The sequence below is a fragment of the Lepidochelys kempii genome, chromosome 4 (genome assembly GCF_965140285.1).
Source record: "Lepidochelys kempii isolate rLepKem1 chromosome 4, rLepKem1.hap1, whole genome shotgun sequence".
NCBI lineage: Eukaryota > Metazoa > Chordata > Testudines > Cheloniidae > Lepidochelys > Lepidochelys kempii.
Genome location: NC_136383.1, coordinates 11,167,910 through 11,193,737, shown reverse-complemented (window position 1 = coordinate 11,193,737; position 25,828 = coordinate 11,167,910). Strand labels below are relative to the sequence as shown.

The following is a 25,828-nucleotide window of genomic DNA, read 5'->3' as shown; positions in this document are numbered from 1 at the left end:
TTCCTTTTAAACTTGGTATGCAGGAGATAAAGCACATACTCTTTGAGACAAATATTATGTAACAGGTTTTCTGTTTCTGTGTGCCATCTACAAACTACAATTACCTTAAAATCCTATTTTCTTATATTTGCATAGATTATTTTACAGTTTAACAGAAAAAATAATCTATCAGGAATAGCGGGTATGAAGCACTTTCACTGCCAAAGAAAAAGCCGTGAAGTTTTGGCCACCTAAAAGGTGGATTTTGTGGTGGCTAAACATTCAGTGGCTCCCTCTTTGTGGTAAATATTTTATTATGATGATGTTTAAAAAAAGTGAACAGTACAGAGTTTAAGCGAAGAAGTTTCTGGTTATCAGGGAATAACGTACAGCTTATATTTCACACAGCTCTAGTCCAAGAGTGTGAAAGAGAGAGTGTTTTTAATTCAGGCCCAGATCTTGTATAGTTTCTTTTGATGGTAGAGAGGTTTTGGTCACAGAAATGAAACTTATAATGAAAGAGGATTCCTTACCTTCTCTAAATCCAGCTCTTCTAAAAGAATGCTTGCATTTTTGTTTGCTTCAGCAGCCTGTCTATCTTTGGCTTGTACTATTGATTCCATACAAAGGTGGCACTTCTTTAACATCTCCTAAAATGACAAAGTAAATCAATCTTCTGTCTGAAAACATAAAATCCTGTAATATGTATTGTATTGGTAGACAAACTTATGTTTTCCAAATGATACGAGATTTACAGCTTGCTCACTTAGTTGTATAAATCAATCGTTTTTAAAAAGTTTTAAAGAAAAATGTGAAGAATATTGGTGTTTTGTATTGGAGGCATATTGGTACAAAGCATTTTTAAAATATTTAATTATTTAACTATTTTAATTACTGGTCTTTTTACGGCTAACATGCTGTGGAAACTACGGAATCTTTTATTATGAAAGAAGCAGTTTGAGACACAGAACTGCAGCTACACAACTGTCAACAAAGGACAGTTTTGTGGTGATATTTAGAGTACCATTAGAAAAAAGGAATAGTGTTTTATTCTCTCATTTTTTTAAATTTAATGCTTACAAAAGGTGTCTTACAGCCCTGGAGACTAAAAAGCTCTATTTATCCACAGAATAGGTGGAACAAGGTCAGCAAGATTTTCCACACTACTCCACTTATATGCCTCAATTTTGACTTCAATGGACAGCCACATGCTTGAAAGTGTACTTCAGTTTCTACATCTACTCAATTACTGGCTTCCTTGCTGAGTCTATCAGGAATTCTGGTTAGTAAAAATGATAAATGTGGACACATGCCCTCACCTGTAGGACTGTCAGAGAAGCTGAATCAAGACTCTGGAACTATTTCACTCAAGGGATAACTACTAAGTTCATAATGTTCAGGTCTAAATGCAGTACCCATCTCCAGCTTAACTTTCCTTCAGCAAGTCCCTCCATTTCCCCTTCTTTATATATACTATATAAAGTCTAGTATCCCTAATTGGGTGTCAACTGTGCTAGGCACTGTGTAGTCTAACAGAGGACACAGTCCTTGCCCCAGAGAGTTTAAATTCGAAGACTGCTGAACAGGATAAAACAGGCTGATCAAACATAAAGGGGGAAAAGGGATTGGGAAGCTGAAGTAACAATAAAATGATAAAAGAAAGTTGGGAAGGAGAGTAGATGTCACAGCTCTAACCAAATAACCCACCAACATTCTCTCTCTCTCCAAGCTAAGAAGGAAGTCCTTGGGAAGTTCTCAGATACATTGTGATGTGGGCCATATCAATATTTGGATGAATGGCATTAAATGCTTGCAAACTCACAGAACTTTGCCGGTGAGGTGAGGGGATGGGGGGAAGAAGTGCCATGGAGAGTGCTGTCTCCTCACTCATGTCATCCTCCAACACTGCACAGCCTGAACTTCAGGGAGGAGATTTTGCAGGGAGTGTGATGATGGTGCAGGGAATCAGTGATACAGTGGAAACACTCTGTACTACCACCGCTCTACTTTTCTCATGATCTACTTCCTGCTGATGCCTTATTCCTTTTGATACCTGATGCCATTTGCCCATACCAACCTGGACCAGAGATGAACAATGCAAGAGATAGAACTTTCACAGGAGGTGAGAGGCTCAAAAGATATTACCAATCCCCTGAGAAGCAATTACTTAATATTATGGAAATTGGGAGGCCATTTATGAAAGATAAATGGATAGCAATTCAATCCAACAGCAATTCACTTACTCAACAGCAAATGTCAACTTCAGATATTTAGTTCAAGCTCAGAACAGCACTGGATCCCAAAACTACTGAACAGCATAAAAGGGTTGCTTGCTTATAAAGCAGAAATGTATAATATTTTACTGTTTGTTTACAGTTCTTGTTTACTGCATTTAATCAACATCAGGAGAACAATCTTTCAACTATATTTAAGAATGGAAGACTTTAGGAGCTCCACTGGAGTTCTATAAATATAATCAAATGTCACATTGGAAGTGTTAGAATGTTATATTTATTTTTATGGAAAAGACAATAAACAAAGTTGCCTTCGGTAATAATATTTAAAAATTCAGTAGAACTTCACTGATCTGAGCAAGTGTCTGGGAAACTAACTGAAAATTAGTAAGTAATTAGTGGCAAGTTGCATTTACTGCCATTGTCACAACCATTTACTGTAACTTGTACTACTGTTACAGTATTTGGATTTTAAATTTTTACCAAAATAAAACACAGTTTTTCTACTCAAAATTCTATTTATTTTGAAAATCATGCTAAGCTTGCTTTGCCAGTCAAACAGATGTTGATGGTAAATTCTACTCCAACCTTGATTAGTCACAATTAGAACTATTCTTTTAGTAATACTTTTCAGTCTTACCAAAATCTTGCTAAGAGTAGCCACATTGCAACAATTACCTTACCTTGTCAGTAATCGTTGCTATGTATCGCATACATTCTGAATCTGATGGAAACTGGTTTACTTCTTTCACTAGATAGCGCACCACCTTTACATGACCCTGAAAATTTTATTTCAAACATCAGGTTATTTCATACCAAATTAATAGCTCTTTTAACGCACTATACATTTGTCAAACATGGTTGTCTCCGGAATATCTTGTAGTAATCAGTAGCTCTGTTACTGAGGCATCAGGCATCTCCCTTTCAAACTCTCTCAAATATTAATTAATACCCAATTTCTCAAGTCTGGAGATGCTCCACTCCTTTCCTCTCTTACACACATCTTTTTAGTTAAAAAGTTACCTAAATTATTCAGGTATTTTTGGTTCTGGAGTGTTAAATTGAACGTTTTTTCCCTCATTTCAGACACTTCTCACTCTTCTCTCCATGTTCAAGAAGAAAACCCTTGATTTTAAAATGTGTGGGTATTTACTAGTAATTGTGGAGAAGTGGTTTCTTTTGAAAAATGTGTACTAGTTACTTATCTTTGAAAGATGCTATTTGCATCACATGTACTGTAGTCAAGTTTTCATAATTCTAAATCTTATCTTTATACAGTTCAATGTGCTATATCATCAATAGGATGCACAAAGTCAATGGAACAGAACATCGTCAATGGGACAAAAGCATGGAGGCAAAGTCAAGATGCTTATTTTCAAACCAAGTACAATGGTTAATTACAATATTTATCTTGTAACAAACGAATAATGCAATTTTAATCATTTTAACATGATAGAAGTTGTTGATATAGAGTAGCTTAGAGGTTGACTGGTTGCTTACTGACTGATTTAGGGAACAAATCCACTGGTGGTATACATGTTTCTGCAAAGAGAACAGTCTATCCTGGGACTTTCATCACTAGATGCATTTTCTATTACATATCTTGGGGAGAGAGATCTCCTACAATTAAGATCATATGCAAAACAGCCTCAGCAACCCTCCCTTGATTCATGCTGGAACTGAGTACCTTGCATGCAATATTTTGGCTAATGAAGGTCCTGAAAAGTCATCCAAACCAGAGGCTTCATCAATAATCAGGTCATAGATGGTATTAGCCACTAACCTTTCATTTACCAACATCAACTGAAGAGCAGGGTTCATGACACCCTTCTCTACTGAGCAATTCCAGTAAACCTATGCAATACCAACGTAACAGATATTTTATAGTTCAAACTTGGCTTATACCTCACTAATACACTTATACCTCACTATACTCACTGCCAAGCCTTCTCTTGCTCATGAGAGATCCAAGGGATCAAACTTTTGCCTTCACACCTTTTCAACTCCCCAGGTGTCCACATACTCTACTCCTGGCAGTAACCAATCATTTAAAACGCAATTTTGTATACTAATATTTGCAAAGTAATAGGTTACTCATGTCATACTGGGTCCCTGTGATGGGGTGTGCTCCCCATACTGGCCTTATAAAAACTGATTTAGGCCAGGAAGGCCCAATCAGCTAATTTGGCTGAAAATGGGGGAGCTTTAGGCTGGAGACAGCTAATTAGAGACACGCTCACCTGCAAAGGACAAGTGGGGATTCTCCAAAAGGAAATTGGAAGCAGAAGTGGCTGCCTGGAAAGTCTGCAGTCACTCCCTGGGCAAAGGGAGATATGTTTGGGCTGGCGAACCCAAAGAGTGGAAAGGCCAGGAAAGTAGGACAGGGCTCAGAAAAAGGTAGTACAGTCTAGACAGGAACAAACCTTGACTTCTGGTTATAGGGTCCCCAAGCTGGAATCTGCAGTAGACTGCAGGCTCGGGTTTCCCAATCAGCCACTGGGAAAGTGGTACAGGCAATGCATAGGAAGAGATTTTCTCCCCAAAAGAGGAAACCATAATAATGACCTAGCGAGGGGGCTGAATCATGAAAAGGCCACAGCAGCTCCTGGAGTGAGAGGGGGCTGCAGACAAAGAGGGTGTGGAGGGACGGCTTACAACCACAAGGAGAGGCATCAACCTAGTTAGCTATTCTGCAGAACGGTAAGGAGGAGGCGCCATCCTAATGGTGAGTAGAGCACACTGTCATAGTCCCAAACAACCGGATACCTAAGAATGTAACTCTTTCCCATGAATGTTTCTGCAACATGTTGACAAAGTATAAAGTTGCATAGGTGATGCAAATACTTATTTTTGTGGGCTCAAACCAGACCCTAAAAATATTTATGCAAGTTTTTCATTTACTCTTTCAAATATTGTGATAATTAAAGAAGAGATTTAGTAGATCTAATGTACCCATGTTCTGAGTACCATCGTACAGTTAAATTTACCAAGAAATAATATCTGAATAAGGAAGGGAGAAGGAAGAAAAATTCCACAGTCTACCTTTCGAAAGGCTGCCATAAGAGGCGTTATCTTTCTGTTATCAGCAGCATCCACATCTGCTCCAGCTTGTACCAGTAGCTGGACAACATCTAGATGCCCACCATTTGCTGCAAGCCATAGTGGAGTATTCCCCTTCTTATTCCGTACATCAATGTGAGCTCCCCTAAAAAAAGCAAATTGTTTTGACCAAAAATTGAATCATGCTTTGAGAACAAACAATACACAGGATCTATATAATTAGGTCATTACCTATTTCAACCAACCTTTTAGCATTAAAATACTGCATTTTATATATGTTTGCAATGGAGATGTTCCAGTTTTTAAAATTGTTTTTTGACCTTCTGAGTCATTATAATGATATACATATTTACACTACGCATGCCAACAGTCAGTATGGTAACCTGAGAGCATGCCAGAAATCCAGACTCAGGCACTCTCTCTAAACCTTTGTTTATAATTGCAGGTGTATCTCAAGTTGTGGTCAGGCTTATAGGAGGGGCTTGCTGACAGCTGTTTCTATATGCCTTCTACTGGTCTATTCATGAATGTGCATTGGTATCTACCTTGGAAATGGCTGCTAATGGGAGCATATTCACAGTAACAGTGAATATTATAAGATGGAGGGTTCAGAAGATACATCCCTCAACAATGAGGATGCAAGGAAATATTAAGAGCTCTGATCTGAGTCTTAGGTCTAAGCACGGTGAGGAAGAAAATACATATTTGGGTCTAATACAAAGTATACGCTAAAATTACTCAGTGTTACATCCCCTGTGAAATACAGAAAAGTAAGACAATCAGCATTCAAGACCCTTTAACAGCACAGCTTCAAATATGGTACCTGCTAATGAGAAGCTCACAGAACTTGTAGTGCCCTTTGTCTGCTGCTATGGTTAAAGCCGTATCTCTCGATGAGGGTACTGGAGGAGCATTAACATCTGCACCTTTGTCCAGAAGAACTCTGCCTACCTCTGCATATCCACCCGAGGCAGCTTCCATTAACGGTGTGAGACCAGTCTAGGTTGAGTAAGCAGGGGGAAAGAAAGAGTTAGTTATTTTCTTTTTTTCCTGCCCCCCCTCCGCCCCCTTTTTCACTAAAAGCCAGGAGTAGCTTCAGCTTGCAGCAAAAAGTTCTAAGTTCAAACATACGCATTTCCATCATTACCTTCCAAGCCCGCTTATATAAACTGTTACCAACATTTAAAAGGAAAAAATAACATCACCTGCAGCTGGCCAAGAGTGTGGACCATGCACTATGTTATACTCTGGAGACTAAACATGCTTTGGGGGACAAATCCTGGACCGGCGCTTTGCAGCACAAAGAGGTGGAGAAGTCCTTGGCTATCATGTTACTAGGCTTTTTACACTAGCCCAACCAATCTTGTACAGGTTTGGGCATGAGGAGCAGGTAGCAAAGAAGGGATGTTCTGCTGTGGAGCTCATGTAAACAGGTTTTTATATGGGGAGAGAAAACCTCAACTGCAGCAACACCTGTACTGGTGAGTACTGGGTGGGGAGGGAAGGGACATAGTCGGACTCGTCTTGGAGGGGAGAAACCCTATTCTAACAGTTGGTATAGAAGCAGATCCTGCAAGTTTAAACTCTTAACTTATGTTCCATTTAGTGGGCAGAGGGAAAGGAGGCAACTTTTGACCTGATCACACCTATCTTCATTCCTTGGTTGACAGCTCCTTTTCAGTGCTGACTGCCAGGGATGCTATGTGGTAGGTCAACTGATGTAGCTGTCTGGAATATTGACTGTCAGCTGAGAAGCCTTTTCTCTACTGTCATCCTCCACCCCAATGGCTGCCAAATGTGGCAAAGAGAGGAAATGCCAAGTGAAGTCACAAACTCTGTCCCAGGCAGGGGGAGGGATTTGATGGCTGAAAAGTTGCTGCAGTGCCTCGTTTACAGAGTGCACACCTCAGGATTCCATTTCGCCTCCATGGCTGTGGAAGCCAGGCAGAAGGTAGAGAGTCAGGCAACGAACACAGCTTGGGTTAAGATCAGCTTTTAATTTTTAAAAATATGAAGGTCTCAAGAAATTTAACATAAAATGATTAAGTGTAAGATTTATCATCACTCTGATGCTTGTGATTATCTGAAGATTAAATAAAGCTCCAGAAGCTAAACCAAATGTTTTTTCTTTACTGTACACACAATGGGTCTAGGTCTGTGTGTAAATAAACAGTAACCTTAAAACAAAGATATTTCTTTTCTTTTAAATAGCTCTATTAAAACTCAGCCTCTTCCTTGGTGGTTTCAATAGGTGTGCGTGCAATCTATAAGCAGATAGTTACTACATAGGAAATACTTATTTTTCCTCTTTTCTTAACTTCCAAGGGGGAAAAAGTCACGTGAAACATAGAACTACATTCTTAGTATAAATCTGCTTAGCTGAAAGACACATATCTCATCCTGCTCCTTACCTTAGCTCTGTGCTCGACATTAGCTTTTCTGTCAAGCAGTAGGCTAACCACTTCAGTTCTTCCTTGGAAACAGGCCAAAGTCAGGGCAGTATTCCGATTGGTCTCTATCTGGGCATTAATATCAGAACCCATGTCCAACAGTAGCTTAACAGCAGCAGTGTGCCCATTCATAGCTGCCAACATTAAAGGAGAAATGCCCAGTTTGCTACCAGTTCTGGGGGGGAGGGGAAACAAACAAACAGTTTTAATTCTCATCATCATTGAAAAGGGTGATAGCAAAATTAGAATGTGAAAAATGAAAGTTCCCAAACTAGAAGTTATTAAGTTGAAGAAGGCTGATAAAAGCAAGGTCTTCTACAATGTTTGCATTTGTAGGTATTATGTACTCTGCTTTTAGATTATTAGTTGTCTTATGAGGAAATTACTTTTTAGCAAAGCTGAGCATTTTGTTGAGTCATGCAATCTGAAAGATCAGGGTCAAGTACTTTTTCACCATGAAACAAATAACATTTTGAAAAGAAAGCTTAGTTACCGTTGGTAATTCTGAGCTTATTAGTATTAGCAGAAATGCAGCTCAAAATAGAAAAAAAGTGTATCCATACTAAACCTGAAAATTTCCTTTCTCTAATCTCCCTGCAGCACTGGAAGCAGAACCAGCCCTGCTAACTCAAGATGATTATTACAGTAATGTACTGCAGAGCATAACAAACTTTGAAATGTACTGACTGACCCAAAAGCCATATCACACTTCTCAGCATGTTACTGAAAACCTGCCAAAGGTAGGCCATATCTGTTGATCTTATTACTCAGAGAAAAGCAGTTTTCAGGTAAGGATGGATACATTCTCTCATATGAAGGTCCACAGGTTTGTTATACTGATTTTAATCACTGTGTACATCTAGGGAGGGAGAAAGTGATGTTACAACTCCAGAAATCTATTATTAAGGCCATTCTCTACTACCAGAGAGACTAAAATTTGGAGCACCTTTCTCTCAAAAGAGCGAGCATTCAATTTGGAAACCTGTAAGGACATACTAACTGATGACCATGTGGCCCCCTAGGAGATCTCCTCATGAGATACATGATTTATCTGGCCACGAGGCCTCTACCGCTCTTCAGAAAGAGTACTCCGACATTAGTGATAAACACTTTTTGCTTTGAAGACGCCATACAAAAACACCACATTAGTCACCATTGAAATATTCTGTGGTTTTCTGCCCATTTAACATAGGATGCTAACGCATAAAGAGGCCATTTGATTTGCAAGATGGTATACTGTGTTTAATATAAGTCTGGAGCTATCTGAAGGACTATTTTAAACCATATGAAAGGTATAGTACTATGTTTCTAGAGAATGCTGGAATTCTAAAACAGGATAGTGTGGCCACGTGAAGTGCCATGGTCCCTAGACCACTACATTTGAATGTCAATTATGTTTTTGTGTACCTCACATGGGAAATCTCTTCAGGTTAGCAGCATGGAGCGGACCTTTTCCAAATACCTGACCCTTTTCAGCTAATCAGAGAAAGGGGGCTGGATGTCCTGAGGCAACCCATGTCCCAGAGAGACTTTCTGCAGTAGGCCTGATTCCTGACTGCACAAAACACAAAAATATCTATCCACGAAGAAGGAAGTAAAGACCAGGGTAGCTTGGTCTTTCTGAATTTAGTTGCCATGCCATACTCCATGAAGATGAGCAGGAGTACCAGGCACTGAGTTTATATATATTTTGGCCAGCCGGATTCTGCTTGACAGCTCTAATTATTCTGGGGCTGAACTAAGCATCTCTTTGTGGTCATGGTTTCAGTTTCTCCTCTGCAGCAGGAATGTCTGGAGTTGCTTGCCTACAAGGCAGGTCAGTATCATTAACCCCACCTTAGAGGCACAAAAAAGTGAAATGTTGGCAGAGGTCACCCAGCAGCATCAGCACCAGGAATAGAACCCATGGCTCCGGTATCCCAGGCTAACTCATGACTCACATTGACCCCCTTGCCTGCAGCTCTGAAGGCAGAAGGAGAACTGTCTGGGGTCTCCAGAGGCTGGGCCATACAACACTTCCTGCCAGTGAATGGCAGATCTTGTTCCACCCTCCAATGCTACAAGTAGGATGAAGACTCACTGGAACAGAACTGTAGGCCTCAGTATGGGAGAGAAAGTGACTTTATGACACAAAGCATGGGAGCTCGATATTTGAGACTAACTACTATAAATCTTTGTGAAAGAAAAATGGTACTGTTTATATTTTTAAAAATTTCTATTATGAGCAATTTCCCATCCTGCTTTAAAGCTTTGATAATTGTCTCCTTTGCTCAGTGTCCCGGACAAAGTCATGCTATAGCAATATGGCTGCAAACAGAAATAAGGTCAGACATAGCAATGGTACTTACATGCTAAAACTATTAGAAAAACCTTAAAATATAAAATAGCTTTAAAAATAAAACGGTGTACACTTTTGGTACCTGGGCTGGAGAAAGAGAAGGGGGAGGTGGGAGGGGAGAGGAAAATAAGAGAAAGGAGATGCTATGTCTTCGTGAGTGATTGTTTCTTGTTTCAAAAGTATCTATACTCAACTAGCAGACTGATCCAAGTCAGTAGGAGGATTTTCACCATAACCCAGAAAGGAGTGCTATAAGTTTGGTAGCAAAAACATGGAGAGTCGCTTGAAGGAAGGGGGAGAAAGGAATGGGAGTTAAAATGGTCTGGGTCTTCAAAAAGCATACTTGAACTGTTCTGGTCTAAAACTGGGCAAAAACTAAACCAATGACTAGGAAGACTATACATTTCTTTAAATATTGTATCAGGATTAAACGCTCTAGGAATGAGATTTTCTTTCATATAGTCACCAAGTGAACTTTTATTTTAGATTTAACAAGCAACTATAAAAGCAGGGGAGTAGGGATGAAAAAGAGAACTTGCCTAGAATTGATTTCTGCACCAGCACTGAGTAGGATTTTGATGATGTTCACATAGCCACCAGAAGCAGCTAGACTTAGAGGTGTGTAATCAGAAACGTTCCTGTGCTCTTTGTTTGCCCCTCGAGCTAGCAGCAGCTCCACCACCTGCAATGTTACAAAATAAATTACTTTTGATTCTCTCCTTAAAATTGAAAGCCTAACTGGAGAAAATGTTCTAAATGTATGAATACACCAAAAAGATGTGTCTAGAAAAAACAGGTCTCCTTTTTGCAAGCAATCCTTTTTAAAAGAAAGAACTTGAACTCTTCAACACCATGCCCCTAGCCTCAGAAAACAAGATTATGGTTGCAATTACTTCTCCTAAATTTCATGGCAATAAAATTAAAAAATGTTAATAAAATACAAAGTTGGGGCGCTGTGGAAGTCTAGGCATCTTTGTCTCCCACACTAAGGAAAATAAATTTGCTCTTAATCTAAACCATGTAACTTGCAACCTGCTTCTACAGTAAGGGTGCCTTTATACATGGGTAAATTTCACTTCACCTCTTGTCTTCCCCCTGAACAAGCCAAAGACAACGGCGTGTCCTTGGTTCTCTCAGACTGGGCTTCAATATCTGCACCATTGTCCAACAAGATTTCGACAACACCAACATGACCAGCTGTTGCAGCCAAAATAAGCGGAGTAAATCCTGAAACAGAATAAAGAATGTTTGATTATCTCCATCTATTTTAAAATCATTAACAACTTTAGTTATAGCAATAAAAAGAAAGTTGGGTCACCATGAATAAAGTCTAAAATAAATGTAAAAGCATAAGTAATACCAGGTTCTAAGCATATAATTGTTTTGCTGCATTGTAAGATACTGGAGTTCATTCTAAATGGAACCCACATACACCAATATACTGAGATTCCTTACCTTTTTTGTCCCGATGCTCAATATTAGCACCTCTCTCTAGCAGTGTTTGTACTAATTCTTCATGGCCACCAGCACATGCAAGTGTCAATGCTGTGTCATGATTACTCTCCGTCTAAAAGAAAAAAATTACACATTTCAAAATAGCAAAATACATTTTCCTTCATTTTAAAATTCCATGGTCATTACTGCATGAAGATTTAAATGTACCTCCTTTACAAGACAAATCTTTTAAAAGCCCAAGAAATGTTTTCAATAACTCTAAACATTTTTCTTGCGAAACTAACTATAATCTTCCTCAAATTAGATGTTAAGCTTCTAAAGTCAGCTCTTTAAACAGGGCTTTTAATAAGCATCTTCAACAACTGTGATAAATCATATTTTCTGCTGAACTGTTTAATCTTTAAAGGTCATAATGCCAGTCCTGCAATTTACACTCAAAATACAATATGCATTACAAATTGTTGCTGTCTAAGAAATGCATGGATTTGATTTTTAATTTTTACCCCCTATAGCAAATCTACAAATAAAAATTCATTCTCATCCTTATAGCTAGTATTTCTGAAGGAACTACAGCATTAGGCCTTAGCAGCTGGAAAGCCAACAGAGGGAGCACAAATGAATTGGCAGGATTTATTTCTGGAGCAGTGCTAACATTATTGATAAACATAATAGAAAGGTTGGGAAGGGAAACGTGAGGGTTGAAGTAAGTGTTTGACAAACAGAATAAGCATAAAGTTGACAGGCAAGTCGATTTTGATTTCTAGTTAATAAGAGAATGGATTAGCTAGGCCTAGTGCTTGAAAAATTAAAAAACAAATGTTTCAAATTTTGTATTTACGTTTTTGAAATCCAGGCCTATGAAGGTCCCTGTAACTTTTTTTGGTGTGTGGGAGGTTTCCTTGATTTTAAGGCCCAGAAAAAGGATGACTTGAGAGGCTTTAAATTGCCCTCCTCCATTTCCCCCAACCAAGAGTGAAATCTTGGCCCAAATGTCTTTAATTCAGCACAAAAAATTCCTATGTTTCCTTATTAATAGGAAGGTAAGAACTCAAAAAGTTGACACTTCCCAGAAATGTGCCATCCACAACTGTTGACATTTTTAGTTCAGCTTAAAACATTACACTCAACAACTGCAATCCTGGGAGCAAGGAGAGGTGAAGTAAGCTGTGCAGCCAGACTCAAAGTACTGACACATTGTGAAGACTTTCATTTCTTCAAATCAACTACTTTTCACTGAAAAACAAATCCTTTATTGCAATAGTTCTCAAACTCTGGTCCCCAGGAAACATTCTGAGCCCTGCAATGAGGTTAAGTGATCACTCTTACGAGAAAGTCCATCAACTGCTAGAATTACAGAACCACTGCCTTATTAATAATGCCACAGAATGAGCTTACAAATTACCCTAAATTTTGATCACTGGTAAACTAAGTAGGTTATGTGAGCAAGGGCGCAGGATTAAAAGCAGTTCTTTTAAAATTTAAATTTTCCATGCTCCTGCTTTTAAAATTTTCTGATTTTTGTAGAATGCATCCACTGTCTCCAAGTAACCACTTCCAAATTTCCTGTTATTTCTAATTATCTACCATCTTGGTATGATGCACTCATTCATGACGACAACATTACCTGTCAGGCCCATATGGTGGAGTGATGTATGTTTCATCAAATCCTCCCAGTGCCTGGTTAAAGAATTATCAGCTTATTCAACGGTGTATGTGCGCCAAAAAAAAGAAAAGCTGTGGTGTTTGATGCAATCTTTTACTGAGATTGTGACAGACTTTTAGATGGAACACTTTATAAAAGGCAGCAGCCATCCCTCTCTCTCTCTCTTTTTTAATTTCTACTCTGACAGCAAAACCTTCTAAGACATCAGAAAAAAAACAGTTCCTGACTGACATGTAGCAGAACAATGCAGCATAGGGCAGAGAGAACTAAAGTTTGGAACCAAGTTCTGTCTTCTGTTACCCAAGCTAGCAAGTACTGGGAATGCCACAGAGTTAGCACAATGTTAGCAACGGATCCCAATGGTTACAGAGACACTGTTATGTTGATTTGCACTAACCCTGCCAACCTAGGAGCCAGGCTGACAGGTTGTGAAGAGTTATTTTGCCTGCTGACTGGCAGAAAGCTGATGAAAAATATCTTGGGATAAGAGTCAAATATCTGCTAGATAACTGCAAGGATATTTTATCAGAAAATTTATCACTTAGTATCACACAAACAAGAGAAAGTGAAAACTAAATGATCAGTCATCGAACAAAATGCCTCCTTTTTCCCACCTGTTCTGTAGCCCAGATGAGAACACATTGTAATTGTCCTGTTGGATTATGCAGGATTTTATATTCCACGAAATCTAGAATGCAACTAAATATAAATCAGAATTGTTTACTGATTGTGACTCATTCATTATGTAGAAGCAAATACCTTCACCACAATTATGCTGCACTGATTTCAGGCTTACCTGTGCATCAATATCTATGGCAGGGTAGATCGGTAGCATGGCTGAAGGAGAAATTATAGGACTTGGAGCTGGCGTCTGAGGTTGGGAGACAGAAGTTGCAATGCTATGGGTAGGAGTGTTTGACATTGCAGATGCTCTTCCACTCACTGCTGTTAAACAGAATGACTACATTTAGTAAAAGTAAAATTTATTCTTCAGATCTGTAACATCACAATAAGTGAACAATGAAATACCAGAAAAATCTTGAATGTTTCTTTATAAATTATTGTATTTTGAAAATATATCACGTTTAAACCTCTAATTCGTTGGCCTTAAGAACTTGGACAACTTAAAAACTAATTTAAGAAATAGACAGTATGAGAAATGTGTGAATATTAGGTTTGCAGCATTTTCTGAAAGCCACTTTTAGAAAAAAAAAATAGCACTTTTTCTGATCAGACACTTTATTCAAAGAGGTATATGATTAACTGACTCAAAAATTCCATGCCATTAAAAGGAGACTGGAGCACAGTCAGAATAATTAGGTACTTACAGCTATATATTTTGGCTAACTACGGGTCCTCGAGTTCATATTCCAATCACAAGGCACTAATGCAAAATAGCAACAGTGATCGTGTGGAAGCTCCTGATCAGTCAGAATTGACCAAATATAAACAACTATGTTACATGGGGGGAAAAAGATGAACATTTTTATAAAAATCTTTTTGCCAATGGTATAGATTAAAAGGTCTAGCAAAGTAAAAAGAAAACCATCAATAAATACTATTTTTGCTATATCATATCAAAATGGCATTATTAGCATTTTGAATGCAATATTTTCCTAAAGAACCTTTTGCAGTCAAGATCTTCCAGTTTCTGGTAAAGCATCCTTTAAAATAATATGTTCTGTGTATACATTTTTAAAGGAATTAATGGATTTTTCTGTTCTCCTTTTTGATGTTAGTGAGGGTCTTTAGAATCTCACTGATTATATAAGAGAGCTATGAAAAGGAGGATATACAAAGTGCTGTCAAATGCACAAAGTAAAGGATTTGGAAAAAAATTCAAGTATATTTTTCGAATAATCGTAAGTGTTATTTGTAGCTCCCATAATCACAAAATTTAGAGAAATGCATTTTTCAAATTGATAGTGTTCCTTTACTACATACAATGGAGCAGCTATGCAGGAATATATAGTAACCCCTACTCTTAAAGTTTCTAACGTTTTAAAATTTGTTCTTTGAAGTGGGTTTAATAATTAGGAAAAGTGCTTGATCACCAGCCCTGCATACTGAAGTCCTTTATTCAGCAGTAACATTGTGGGCAGCAGTAATGCAACTTTCGCCACAGCATCCCACCAACCTGACTGAGCCTCAGTCCAAAGAGGCCAATGTTTAATCTCTGTACTAACTCAATTCTTGGCCTTCTTGCTGAAACTGCCAACAAGGGAGACAGCAAATGTCAATTATGATAGAAACAAATGGAAGCCACAACTTATTCCATACAGACCCAATGAACAATCTTACCAGATAATAATGACTTCTGTTCACTATCAAACCAACCTTTACTCATGAATTAGAGGTGGAAGTCTGTGCCAATCCCAAAGCCATCCAGTTATTAGTTCTTTAACTTTCACCTAAATAGCTAAAGAATGGCAACGGGCATCTTTAATGAAGAGGAAATCAGTCTCCCATAGTACTTCATTACAAAGTTATCACTGGGTATGGACTCAATTACTGGCACAAGATTTGAACTCAAGATAATTTGGCCCAAAGTTGAGGTGCACCATATGACTGATTTCAAATTAAAGATAATATCAACACGAGTTGTGGTTTCAGGGAATTCTAGTTCAAGGAACATCATATCCAAAGGTTTCAGCCCAAGGTATTCATGTTCACCAGGAGTCTTTAAAAAATAACACACTTAAAAGCAGCTCAGGTTCATTATCCCTGTTATATCAAGATGTTCCGTAAAAAAAGAATAGCTGAGGTTTGATTTAGAACAAAAACCAGGAAATTCAGAGTTAGATCTCTTGCTCCATTCTTTGTTCATTGTATCACAGCACATGTGGGTCAGATACCGAAGTTTTTCTAAAAGCCAGCAAAACAAGAACCCTGAACTCTGAATTTACTGCCTTTTCTGGATTTAAAAAACAGAACTTCTCAAGCAGTGCAAAGTATTTTAATTCCTAAAGTTAAAAGACAGTTTGGAAAAAGGTTTGATTCCCACCATATCAACATTTTATAAATGAACGATCTTTTTTGCCCAGTGGCACTGGGGGGGGGGGGGTACAGCGTAAAGTTACAAGAGACCGAGTACTCAAGCTTGCTGCAAGGTGATGGGAATCAATGAGAAGTGAGTAATCCACACACCAGAACAAGAAAGTTTCCAATGCTGAATGTAATACCATAAAAGTTTTTAAAGGGTGATTAAGAACCATAATTTCCTCTTAAAAAAAAAAAACAGTTCCAAGTTATGAAATCTTCAAAGACATAAGAAGTTAGTATTGTGACCCACTACAAGAAAAAAGGCATGTTAGCTATTACAACTGACACCACCAAGGTTGTTAGGCCTACAAATTGACTGATGTTGAGAATTATTATATTAAATTGTTTTTAATTTAAGCCATGTACCATTTTTCACACTATTGTTGCTGCAGTGAGATTTTTTTTTTTTTTTTTTTTTTTTTTTTAAGAAAAACCAACACCCCTCTTCCCACAAGAAACTTCACGATAGAGTTCATAAATGAACGGTTTATACGCATGCTAACACAGTACACACATCAGTTTACAATTCTTACATTATTATTTTAAATCTGCTGCAGCAATAACTAACTGAGAAAAATATATGGTTCATAGCTGTACAGTACATTTAATAAATGAAGCAAAAGGTAAATGTGTTAAATTTTTAGGTCTAACAATCATGAGGGTGGTACTCTAGGTGCCGGGAAAGCTCCTGATCAGGTTGAAATGGTCATTCAAGTGCATACCCCAAAGGCAACCAACAAAAATCGTTTCATCTAAAGTGTTCTAACAAAGACTAAGAAGCATTCAATAAACTACAATGTCTTCATACTATCTTCCCAGCAGTAACATGAGTACTTGGCCCACTTTAGTAAAGTTAAGAAATATTTTTAAATTAACTATTTTAATGAAGAGTTTTAACAACATCAGGGCACATTCTGTCATCATAAGCAAGCAAAACAAAATGAATTCCCTACCCACACCTCTTCTTTTTTTTAAATTTTCTGACTGTGATGTGGTAAAGTAAAGGAATCTGTTTCACTACTTAGGTGAACATCTACTGTAAGGCCACACACGCTTCTTTCTCCTGTTGAGATGTAGGATTAAATTTTCAAAAGCATTAAATCTGATTTTCAAAAGTTACTTTTCAAAGTTACTTTGAAAGTTAATGAGTTAGGTTCTTAATCACTTTTGAAAGCAGCCCTTGGTGCTCTTGACAATTTTATTTGCCATGAAGACTGAAGGCACTGCAGTATTTCAATTTTTATATTTGATTTTCCTGTGTACTGCCATTAGGAGGTCTACTTAACTAATCTTTACATTGGACTCCTTTTCCAGATCTTAGATTTCCTCTGGACTTAAAGGGATGTTCCTTACAGTTTACATGTTTTCCCCACAAAAACACCAAGTTGTACACTTGTAAAATAAGTACTCCAAATATTGCAGGAGAGAAGTAAAAAAGAAAAAAGTTCACAAGTATAAGTAAGTAGAGTGAAGGTTGTGTAAGATAAAAATCTGTTTTAGAGCAATAGGCTCTTATCAAATAGTTCATTCGGAAGGTAAGCCTGACATTTTAAAAAGGAACACATGCTCATATTTGAGAAATGTCAATGTTTATTTCTTTAAATAGCTAATATAATTATCCCTCTTGACTCAGGGGATAATACTATGCGCTTTTTTAATTTAGCAAGAATGGGGACTCTCTTTGTGTCATAAGAATGATCATATTATTCATTCAGTTTCTTCAAAGTTTTGAAATTTTTTACACTACGCTGAACATTAGCAATTTTTTTAGTGGTGTTCTCTTACTGGGCACACAATGCTATTCTTGTGCAGTGAACGTCCCTTGCAAAGGTTGAGGCATTCTTTCGTGCTGCACTGCTTTAATTTGAGATGTGAGACTAACAGCCAGATTTTCATTTGCTTTATCTCAAATGGATTTTAAAATTGTTTAAGAACTTAATGTGACGAATTTGGTTTTTTGCATTTCAGGTTTTTCCAAATATTCTAGTAGAAGAGTCAAGTTTTCTGAATTTAAGATTAAAAAAAAGATGTTCCTAGAATACATTTTTATGGATCTGTGCACACAATTACATAGGTCACTATATGCCCTGAAATAGTAACTAGAAGGCATGTTGTGACTATGAATTGGCAAATATAATACCACTCCTAAATATTAACAGATCTATCACATGGAGCCTGAGAATCTATAACACGTCAATGTTCCTTATTTTACATTTATATTAGTTCTTTTCAGGGGCTTTTTCATGCAGTTTACCAGCCTAAAAGGTAAAACAGATCACATTACATACATTTCTTTTCCTGCAGGAAGTCCATACCTTTTAGTCAATGGACCAATAAAAAATGTAATTAAGTTGTGTTTACTGTTCCTTTACGCGGCAACTCCCAGAGCACGCCATCAATACACACCAAGAATACAGATATCTGTATATTATATATAATACTGATAGTATAAATTAAAATGCTATGGCAGTAATTTGCTCTTTCCCATGGAAGTATATACTTCCAGGAGCATTTCTAGAAGTTACAACAAATCTCAGGATTTTGACAAACTAGTCCAATCTAGAGTCTGTACTTACTGTGTAGCATTTGTCAAGTCATTTAATGTTTCCTATGACCCAATTTAGCCATTTGTGAACTGTAAATGCAACTTAATGATCTGATACGGATGTTTTGTGAAGCTTACATTTATTGTTTGTAAAGTGTTTTGAAACCCTTGACTGTACAATGTGTTTATTTGCTTCTCTTTTCAAAGGTGTTGAAGGCAACCCTCAATACAGAAAACTGCAAGAAATCTCCCAATAGCAGAAGAGAGCAGAAGTGCAGCAAACATCTCCCAATAGCAGAAGGCAGGGAGAAGGTATAACAAATTAAAGAGGTACTGACTGAAACTGAAATGCTTATTAAAAATATACATTTATAGTATTTACATGCTAATGAATTAATAGATTGCATATATAGCCTTAATACCTAAAATGTGTTTGTTTATAAGTAAACTGAAGTGATTCTTATTCATCAGTATCTGAACTCAAGATTCATCACAACAGCATGAGAGATAATGACATCAACATCTCAAGAGGAAGCAGGGAGGTGTCCTTCCTTGCCTTGTCAAACTCTTGCAGGATGAACAAGAACCCTGACCTCAGGTCCTAGTAGACAAGTAAAAACTAAATTTTCAAATACATTGTGTTTTACATTTGTCATTTTAAAAATTGACTACATATTTTGTTATTTCTAGTCTACTCCTGAGAAATGCTGAAGACCCAACAACTGCCATCAATAGCTATGGGTACCTCTGATTTTTTCCATTGCTACCTTAATTTTAATTTCTCATTCAAAAAGGGGAAATTTTAAATGTCTTTATCAGTTGACATTATAAAAGTAGTTCCATTTTCAGCTGGTTCAAACTTAAGTAATCAAGGTGAAAAACTGGTGACTTTCCATTTGATCAGACGAATGACCCAGACATGGTGAGCCAAATTAATTTCTGGTGTAACTCAAGTGACACCATCCCTGAGTCTTAGTAAGTCAAACATTCCATGGAGAGACACCATGAAATCTATGGGGTACACTGCAAATATGTTCTAGTTTGCTGAGTATTGTATTGAGCCAAATTCATCTCCAGTATTGTGGCAGCTTGAAATCAGACTTTGCAATTTAAATTGTACAGCATTTTTGAAGTTTACCTATTTGCACTACGTGCACTTATTTACATATAAAAATGGGTTCTTTTTACATTAGTGGTTTAGTAATCTGAAATTTAATTTATACAAACTCAGACTAATCCTGAAAACCTTCCACACTTGCAACTCTCAGATTTCATTGTACGTTGCAAACACACAGTTTGTAGAATTGGGACCTAAGAATGTGAAAAATATTTGATTCAGATGTAAATTGTAAATAAATCTAGCCTTTCATAAAGGAAGTGTTCAGATAGTGCGCCCCCAAAACAGAATAATGAATCCTCAATATTTAAATGGTGTTACATGTAATTATATATCATAATATATTTAAAAATGTAAACTAAATTTAAGTTCTATTTAAATTCAGTAGGTGTAATTACTGCTTAAAAGTTGTAACCATTTTACCTGACAGATGCACCAGCTGGTATTAGGTATCCCAGTATATCCAAATAAGGGAAATCTTCACATCTCCATTTTCTCATCAGGACAGAAGGAGAGAAATTGTCTCTTGAATGTTCAGTTTAACTTTTGCCTACTGATATTTTCAAACCTGGATGCCTAAATTAAGCTCCTAAACAGCACACAGATTTTCAAAAGGTGCTGGGCTCCTGTAACTCCTATTGACCTCAGTGGAATTTGAGAGGGCTCCGCCATTCTGACGATCAAGCCACTATTTTGGAGCCTAATTTTAGGCACCCAGGTTTGAACATTTTAGCTTGAATATTTTAAAAAAAAAAAATTCCCCAAATACTGTTTCTTCACTTCCCTACATGATAATGCTACTGTCATTTCTGCAATATGTTGATACAACATAACTTTACTCCTGTAGACTGAGATATCCTAGATTACCGCCACTGACATGCTTCTCAAATGGCATGGCATGCCATGGTAATTAGCACCATGTAATTAATATTTTTCTTAATTTAAGATTAATAGAGCTGTACTTATAATAAAGTTTTAATATATGCTGACCTCCCACAAGGTAATTTAAAAGATTCAAGGGATACACAGGTTTACTGTAATAAAGGAATAGATTGAAAACTAATATTTCACTGACAAGTTGTGTAATTAACAAGGGGAGCAGCAAATGAAATGTAATTAGGATGCAGAACATCCTATAAGGAAATCAGCACTGCTAGCTTTCTATACTTCAGGTTGTATCTAAACCCTATTTTATTCTTAGTGCCCTGTTTAGTCCTCCTTCAAGAAAAATCTAATGTGTATGAAATGTCTTAATACTGGATTATTCTCATAGACAAGTTTTGAAAAATTTAAATTTGTTTGCATAGATAAAGGTAAAGCAATTTTAATCTGTGTATTTCTTAACAATACATATAGGTTTATTTAAAATTTATTCCTACTTATGGCTCAATTCCTAAATAATTTAAGTTTAAATATGGCAGTTCTAATTCTACAATCAAATGCAGAAGGTCTATTTCAGATGGTCTTGCTTGGAGTACACTATTTGATAGAAGACCTATTCCAAATATTAAATCTATTTCTTAACGAACACTGAAGAACAATGTGGTGCTCCACATCTAGAAATGGGCTGTAATATTATCATCGTTTCAACTATGGCCAAAGCAACTATGCAAAATAAGATGGCATTTTGCACATACAGCATACCAACCTGTCAAACGGGCAATGGGTAGCAAAACCTCAAACGGGAGGTCAATCCTTCAAACTAAAAATGTTTACTTAAGACTACTTATACTGAACTATTATTCTAAAGCCCTAAGGACACGGATCAGTATACCAAAATCGTTCATTGTTATGGTAGTTAGAACAAAACCAAACAAAAAAAAGAAAAGAAAAGAAAAAGCAAGTTGATATACCCTCTACTAGCTGTAAGCAAATCATAAATTATACCTGCTCATAACAATATAAACCCACCTGCCATGATGTCATCCAGCGTGTCATTGAGGGTCTGAGCAGGGCTGGCTACCATTAACCCTTGCTGAGTTTCTGTCAGAATTCCTTGCCCCAGCCCTGCCAGCTGTGCTTGGCCCAACACTGGCTGTCCAACTATAACACCTTGCAGTTCTGTAAGATTTGCGATGGTCCCTGGAGGTAGGGAACCTGTTGCCAGAGGCAAAGCTTGTGGCATCGCCAGAGGCTGAATAGGTGCAAAGCCCATCTGCGCAGCAGTTTGCGGAGGATCATCCTTGAGCAAGATGGGGTCCACCTGCTGTAATCGTGCATAGTCCCCCTCTGAAAGTTGTTCTCCAACCCCAACAGGAGTCAGTAGTCCCAGATGCTGGCAAGACTGCTGTTGCTGCTGCTGCTGAAGCTGAATTCTTTGCGCTTTAACCTCTAGATATTGCTTTTTTAGCTGCTGCTGCGTTTTCAGTTGTAACTCTCGCTCTACTTTCTGCAGTTCCTCCAAAATCTTTTGTTTCTTCTGAATTTGTTCCTCTCTCGTTTTGTTCAATTCCTCAATCTTCTCCTTGGTAAGCTGATCAGCATGTGCCAATTCCAAGGACTGCAGTTGAGCATTTTTTTCTATGGCTTCTTTTATCCTCTGCTCAAGCTCTGTTAACTTGCCCTGAGCCTCTTCTACAATGCTCTCTGGAGACTGATTGGTGATGTAACCCTGTACATCCTGGTTGTTTGCTGGCAAATGGCTGCTGGACTTTTGTTTAGAAGCAGCTGTGTGAAAAAGAAACCCCCTCAGAACCAATGGAAGTGCACATGAATGGCATCCTCATTACAGAGCTACTGTTTGGACATTTAATGGCCAACAGTTAGGCACCAAGGTACTGTACCCATAGAAGGTGAAAGTGTACAGTAAGACCCTTATGAAGAAAACCATATCTTGCACGTTAGGATAAATATTAATTCAGAGGTTAGCCTGCAAATTTAACAGTGGATTACTATACATAATGTAGAACAGTTTTGTAAATTATTTTTAAGGTATTTGTTCCAACAATAGTTACATGTCTGTGACAAGAAAATGATTGCCTCAAGATGTGTGGTATGCAAGTGGCATAATTAGATATACAAAAAAGAAAGGGAAGGAGATACTATCCCTAGACCTGTTTTGTGTTTTGAGATGGTATCAAGTCATAAATGCATGGAAAAAGCCAAGAAACCAAGCCAAACTTATTTGATGGGTAGGATTTTTTTTTGAAGAATTAGCTTTGTAAATCTGACTTGGTAGATTTAAAAAGGTGCTAATCTAATTAGGAATATTTAATCCCTTCACACTGGGAGTCCAGCTATATCAGCTTGACATTCAGTACTAGACCCAATATTAAGGCATTAAAATACAAACTAATATGTTCTGATTGGATAGTTATCGTGTTTAGGTGTTCCACACAGAAGACATGAATTTGCGTACGTTCAACCCAACTCCCTAATCAGGAGAGGGAAAGAATTCAGTCTTCACGTAAGAAAGGACAGTGCTCTGTGTAGTCCAACCGATTTATAGTGAACAAGTCCACAGTGATTAAGCCAACACTATACCATCTAAATGTTATAAGGAAAAGTGGTTAATGGTTCAGAATGGAAGGGAAATTAAAACACAGTATTTCTAACTGTGGAAGGACCCATTTTCTTCCAGCAGAACTTAAATTGTAAAGTATTACAAGCATATACACAGTATATATTTTATTATACACACACACACACGACCTACTGGTGGTCCTTGATAGAAAAAATATTCTGGAGATCCTTTATCTATAACATTTTTGCTGCACTTTTACATAATGTTTCAAAAATGGATACCAAATTTATACTGAGTTCAACTACTTTGCAAAGGGGACCCGAGTCACATTTTACAGCACAAAATCAAGAAATTATGCTTTTAAATATAGTCAAATCTGTTACTAGACTACTATCTTAAGGAGATGTAAATTCCAAACCAGCTACAATATTACTGATAACTGTGATCAATGACAATTCTTTCGAAGATTTAACTATTTGATACTGGTTGACAACTGACATTTCACATTAATCTAGCAAAACCACACATTATGTAATATTTTTAGAGAGGCACATTTCTTGAAAAATTCCAATTTAAAGAGAGGTTAGATGGATATTTTGTCTTTAATGTGGGTGAAAACAGTCCTTACAAAAATTAAATTAATTCCCTTGACTGATTCCAGAAACGATTATTGTCTGCAGGAACTTGTCAACTAAAATAAAATTGAAAGCAACCCTAAATCTTCTACCTAGATAGGATGTTTAAAGTAAGCTGCAAAGCTACAACTGACCTTTATTTCTGATGGGAAGGGTTGTGGCGACATTGGCAGGGGGTTTGTCAGGCTCCTGGGGTGGGACGACCATGGGCAGTGCCTGCACTGGTACACGAGGAGCCTAAAACATTGGACACTAATAGATTACATTTCTTTTCGTCCTATATGCTTAATGAGATGTTATACTTCAATAAATATTAACAAATGGTCACTGTTACAAAAGTGGCATGCATAACAAACAGTATTTGATATAACACCTTTTGAAATGTTGAGTTCAGTGCCAATAGTTGTTAACAGTTCCAGACTATTATTCATATGGGTCCTAAGCACTTCACATTCTTAGGCCATGTCTACACTAGCAAGCTTACAGTGGCATAGCCGTACTGATACAGCTGTGCCGCTGTAAAATCACTCATGCAGCCACTCTATGCCAACAGGAGAGAGCTCTCTGTAGACATCATAAAACCACCTAAATGATCAGAAGTAGCTATGTTGGCAGGAGACGCTCTCCCGCCAACATAACACTGTGCACACGAGCACTTATGCCGATTAAAAATATGTCGCTTGGGGTGAGCTTTTTCACACGCCTGAGCGATATAAGTTTTGTTGACATAAGGGGGAGTGCAGACATGGCCTTAGTATAAACAACAAACATTCTAACAATTTCATCATCATGAACATGGTAACCCATAATAAATCTGCAGTGCAAATTTAAGCCACAGTTGGCTGCAAATGAAGGTTAAAAGAGCACTTCTTACTCAAGTGTTTTCGACTGTTGAGATTTTCTTCCTCATTGTTTTTCAGTAAAATTGACAGATCAAGAGGAAAAAGGCAAAGAATTACCCAGTAACGCTACCAAAGGATTTTCAGTTTGCACTTCAAATTGTGGCATCTTTTCAAAAAAGCTCATCTAGTAACCTACAAAATGTGCTAAACCTATGTTTCCAGATATTTTTCATAACTTTAGTGCATATTTTAGTACCTTAACTTTCAGCAAATTAAGTATGAACACACAGAAAAATGAAATAAAATTAAAAATAAAAAAAATAAAAAATAAAATAAAATTTGCTCTTGAATCTTACCCTATTTAAATCATGGGATGGTGGGGTCAGCTGGGTGGCATCAGGTGCAGGAGCAGAAAGCAAGTTATTTGGATAATCCAGCAGGTAGCAAACCACGCTAGTATGACCACCTTTAGCTGCCTCTATCAACATAGTTGAACCATCCTAAAGAGAAAAGTAGCACACTACTTTAGAAAACCATGTGTATGAGAAACTTAAATTATTTTAATTTTACATTTTTACAAGCGTATCTTTAAACACAAAGGCATTAACATTATGAAACTATGAGAATTACATAGCAAGTTCAGTCTAATTTCTTGGTGCAAGAATTCATGACTTCCTGTGGCTAATACACTTAGGGCTTGCCTTCACTACCACGCTAAATCAGAGCCGCTGCACCGATTTATCACATCTGGTGAAGACACACTGCGTCGATGGGAGAGCGCTCTCCCGTTGACATAATTACTCCACCACAATGAGAGGCGGAAGTAGGTTAGCGGGAGAGCATCTAAGTTGATGTAAGTTACATTGCTCAAGGGGGTGGTTTTTCACACCCCTGAGAGATGTAACTAACATCAACTTAGGCGGTAGTGTAGACAAGCCCTTAGTGGCAAGGCTTCTCTTGGATGATAAGGATTTCATTTAGCACTATCCACATTTATAATTTTGA

At 37.4% G+C, this 25,828-nt stretch overlaps 1 protein-coding gene and 1 long non-coding RNA gene across 9 annotated transcripts in view; one reads left to right on the top strand and one right to left on the bottom strand.

Annotated features, from left to right (window-relative positions):
• Window positions 1–25,828, bottom strand: part of ANKRD17 (ankyrin repeat domain 17) — a 132,988-nt gene that overhangs the window by 19,090 nt on the left and 88,070 nt on the right. For 6 of the 8 annotated variants that reach the window (XM_073340370.2, XM_073340374.2, XM_073340378.2 and 3 more), the window contains 12 exons: window positions 25,180–25,323; window positions 24,116–24,218; window positions 21,795–22,550; window positions 13,976–14,124; window positions 11,517–11,628; window positions 11,143–11,288; window positions 10,601–10,743; window positions 7,685–7,898; window positions 6,097–6,272; window positions 5,256–5,418; window positions 2,897–2,992; window positions 513–629 (listed from right to left, as the gene is read on the bottom strand). In XM_073340370.2, coding sequence (XP_073196471.2) covers window positions 513–629; window positions 2,897–2,992; window positions 5,256–5,418; window positions 6,097–6,272; window positions 7,685–7,898; window positions 10,601–10,743; window positions 11,143–11,288; window positions 11,517–11,628; window positions 13,976–14,124; window positions 21,795–22,550; window positions 24,116–24,218; window positions 25,180–25,323 — 2,319 coding nt within the window. The remainder of the gene's footprint in view (window positions 1–512; window positions 630–2,896; window positions 2,993–5,255; window positions 5,419–6,096; window positions 6,273–7,684; window positions 7,899–10,600; window positions 10,744–11,142; window positions 11,289–11,516; window positions 11,629–13,975; window positions 14,125–21,794; window positions 22,551–24,115; window positions 24,219–25,179; window positions 25,324–25,828) is intronic. The other 2 variants (XM_073340371.2, XM_073340373.2) reach the window with 2 other exon arrangements.
• Window positions 2,688–19,374, top strand: LOC140910130 (uncharacterized). The gene is made up of 4 exons (XR_012158428.1): window positions 2,688–3,597; window positions 8,324–8,463; window positions 18,974–19,096; window positions 19,238–19,374. It is a non-coding gene; the product is annotated as an uncharacterized LOC140910130 (long non-coding RNA).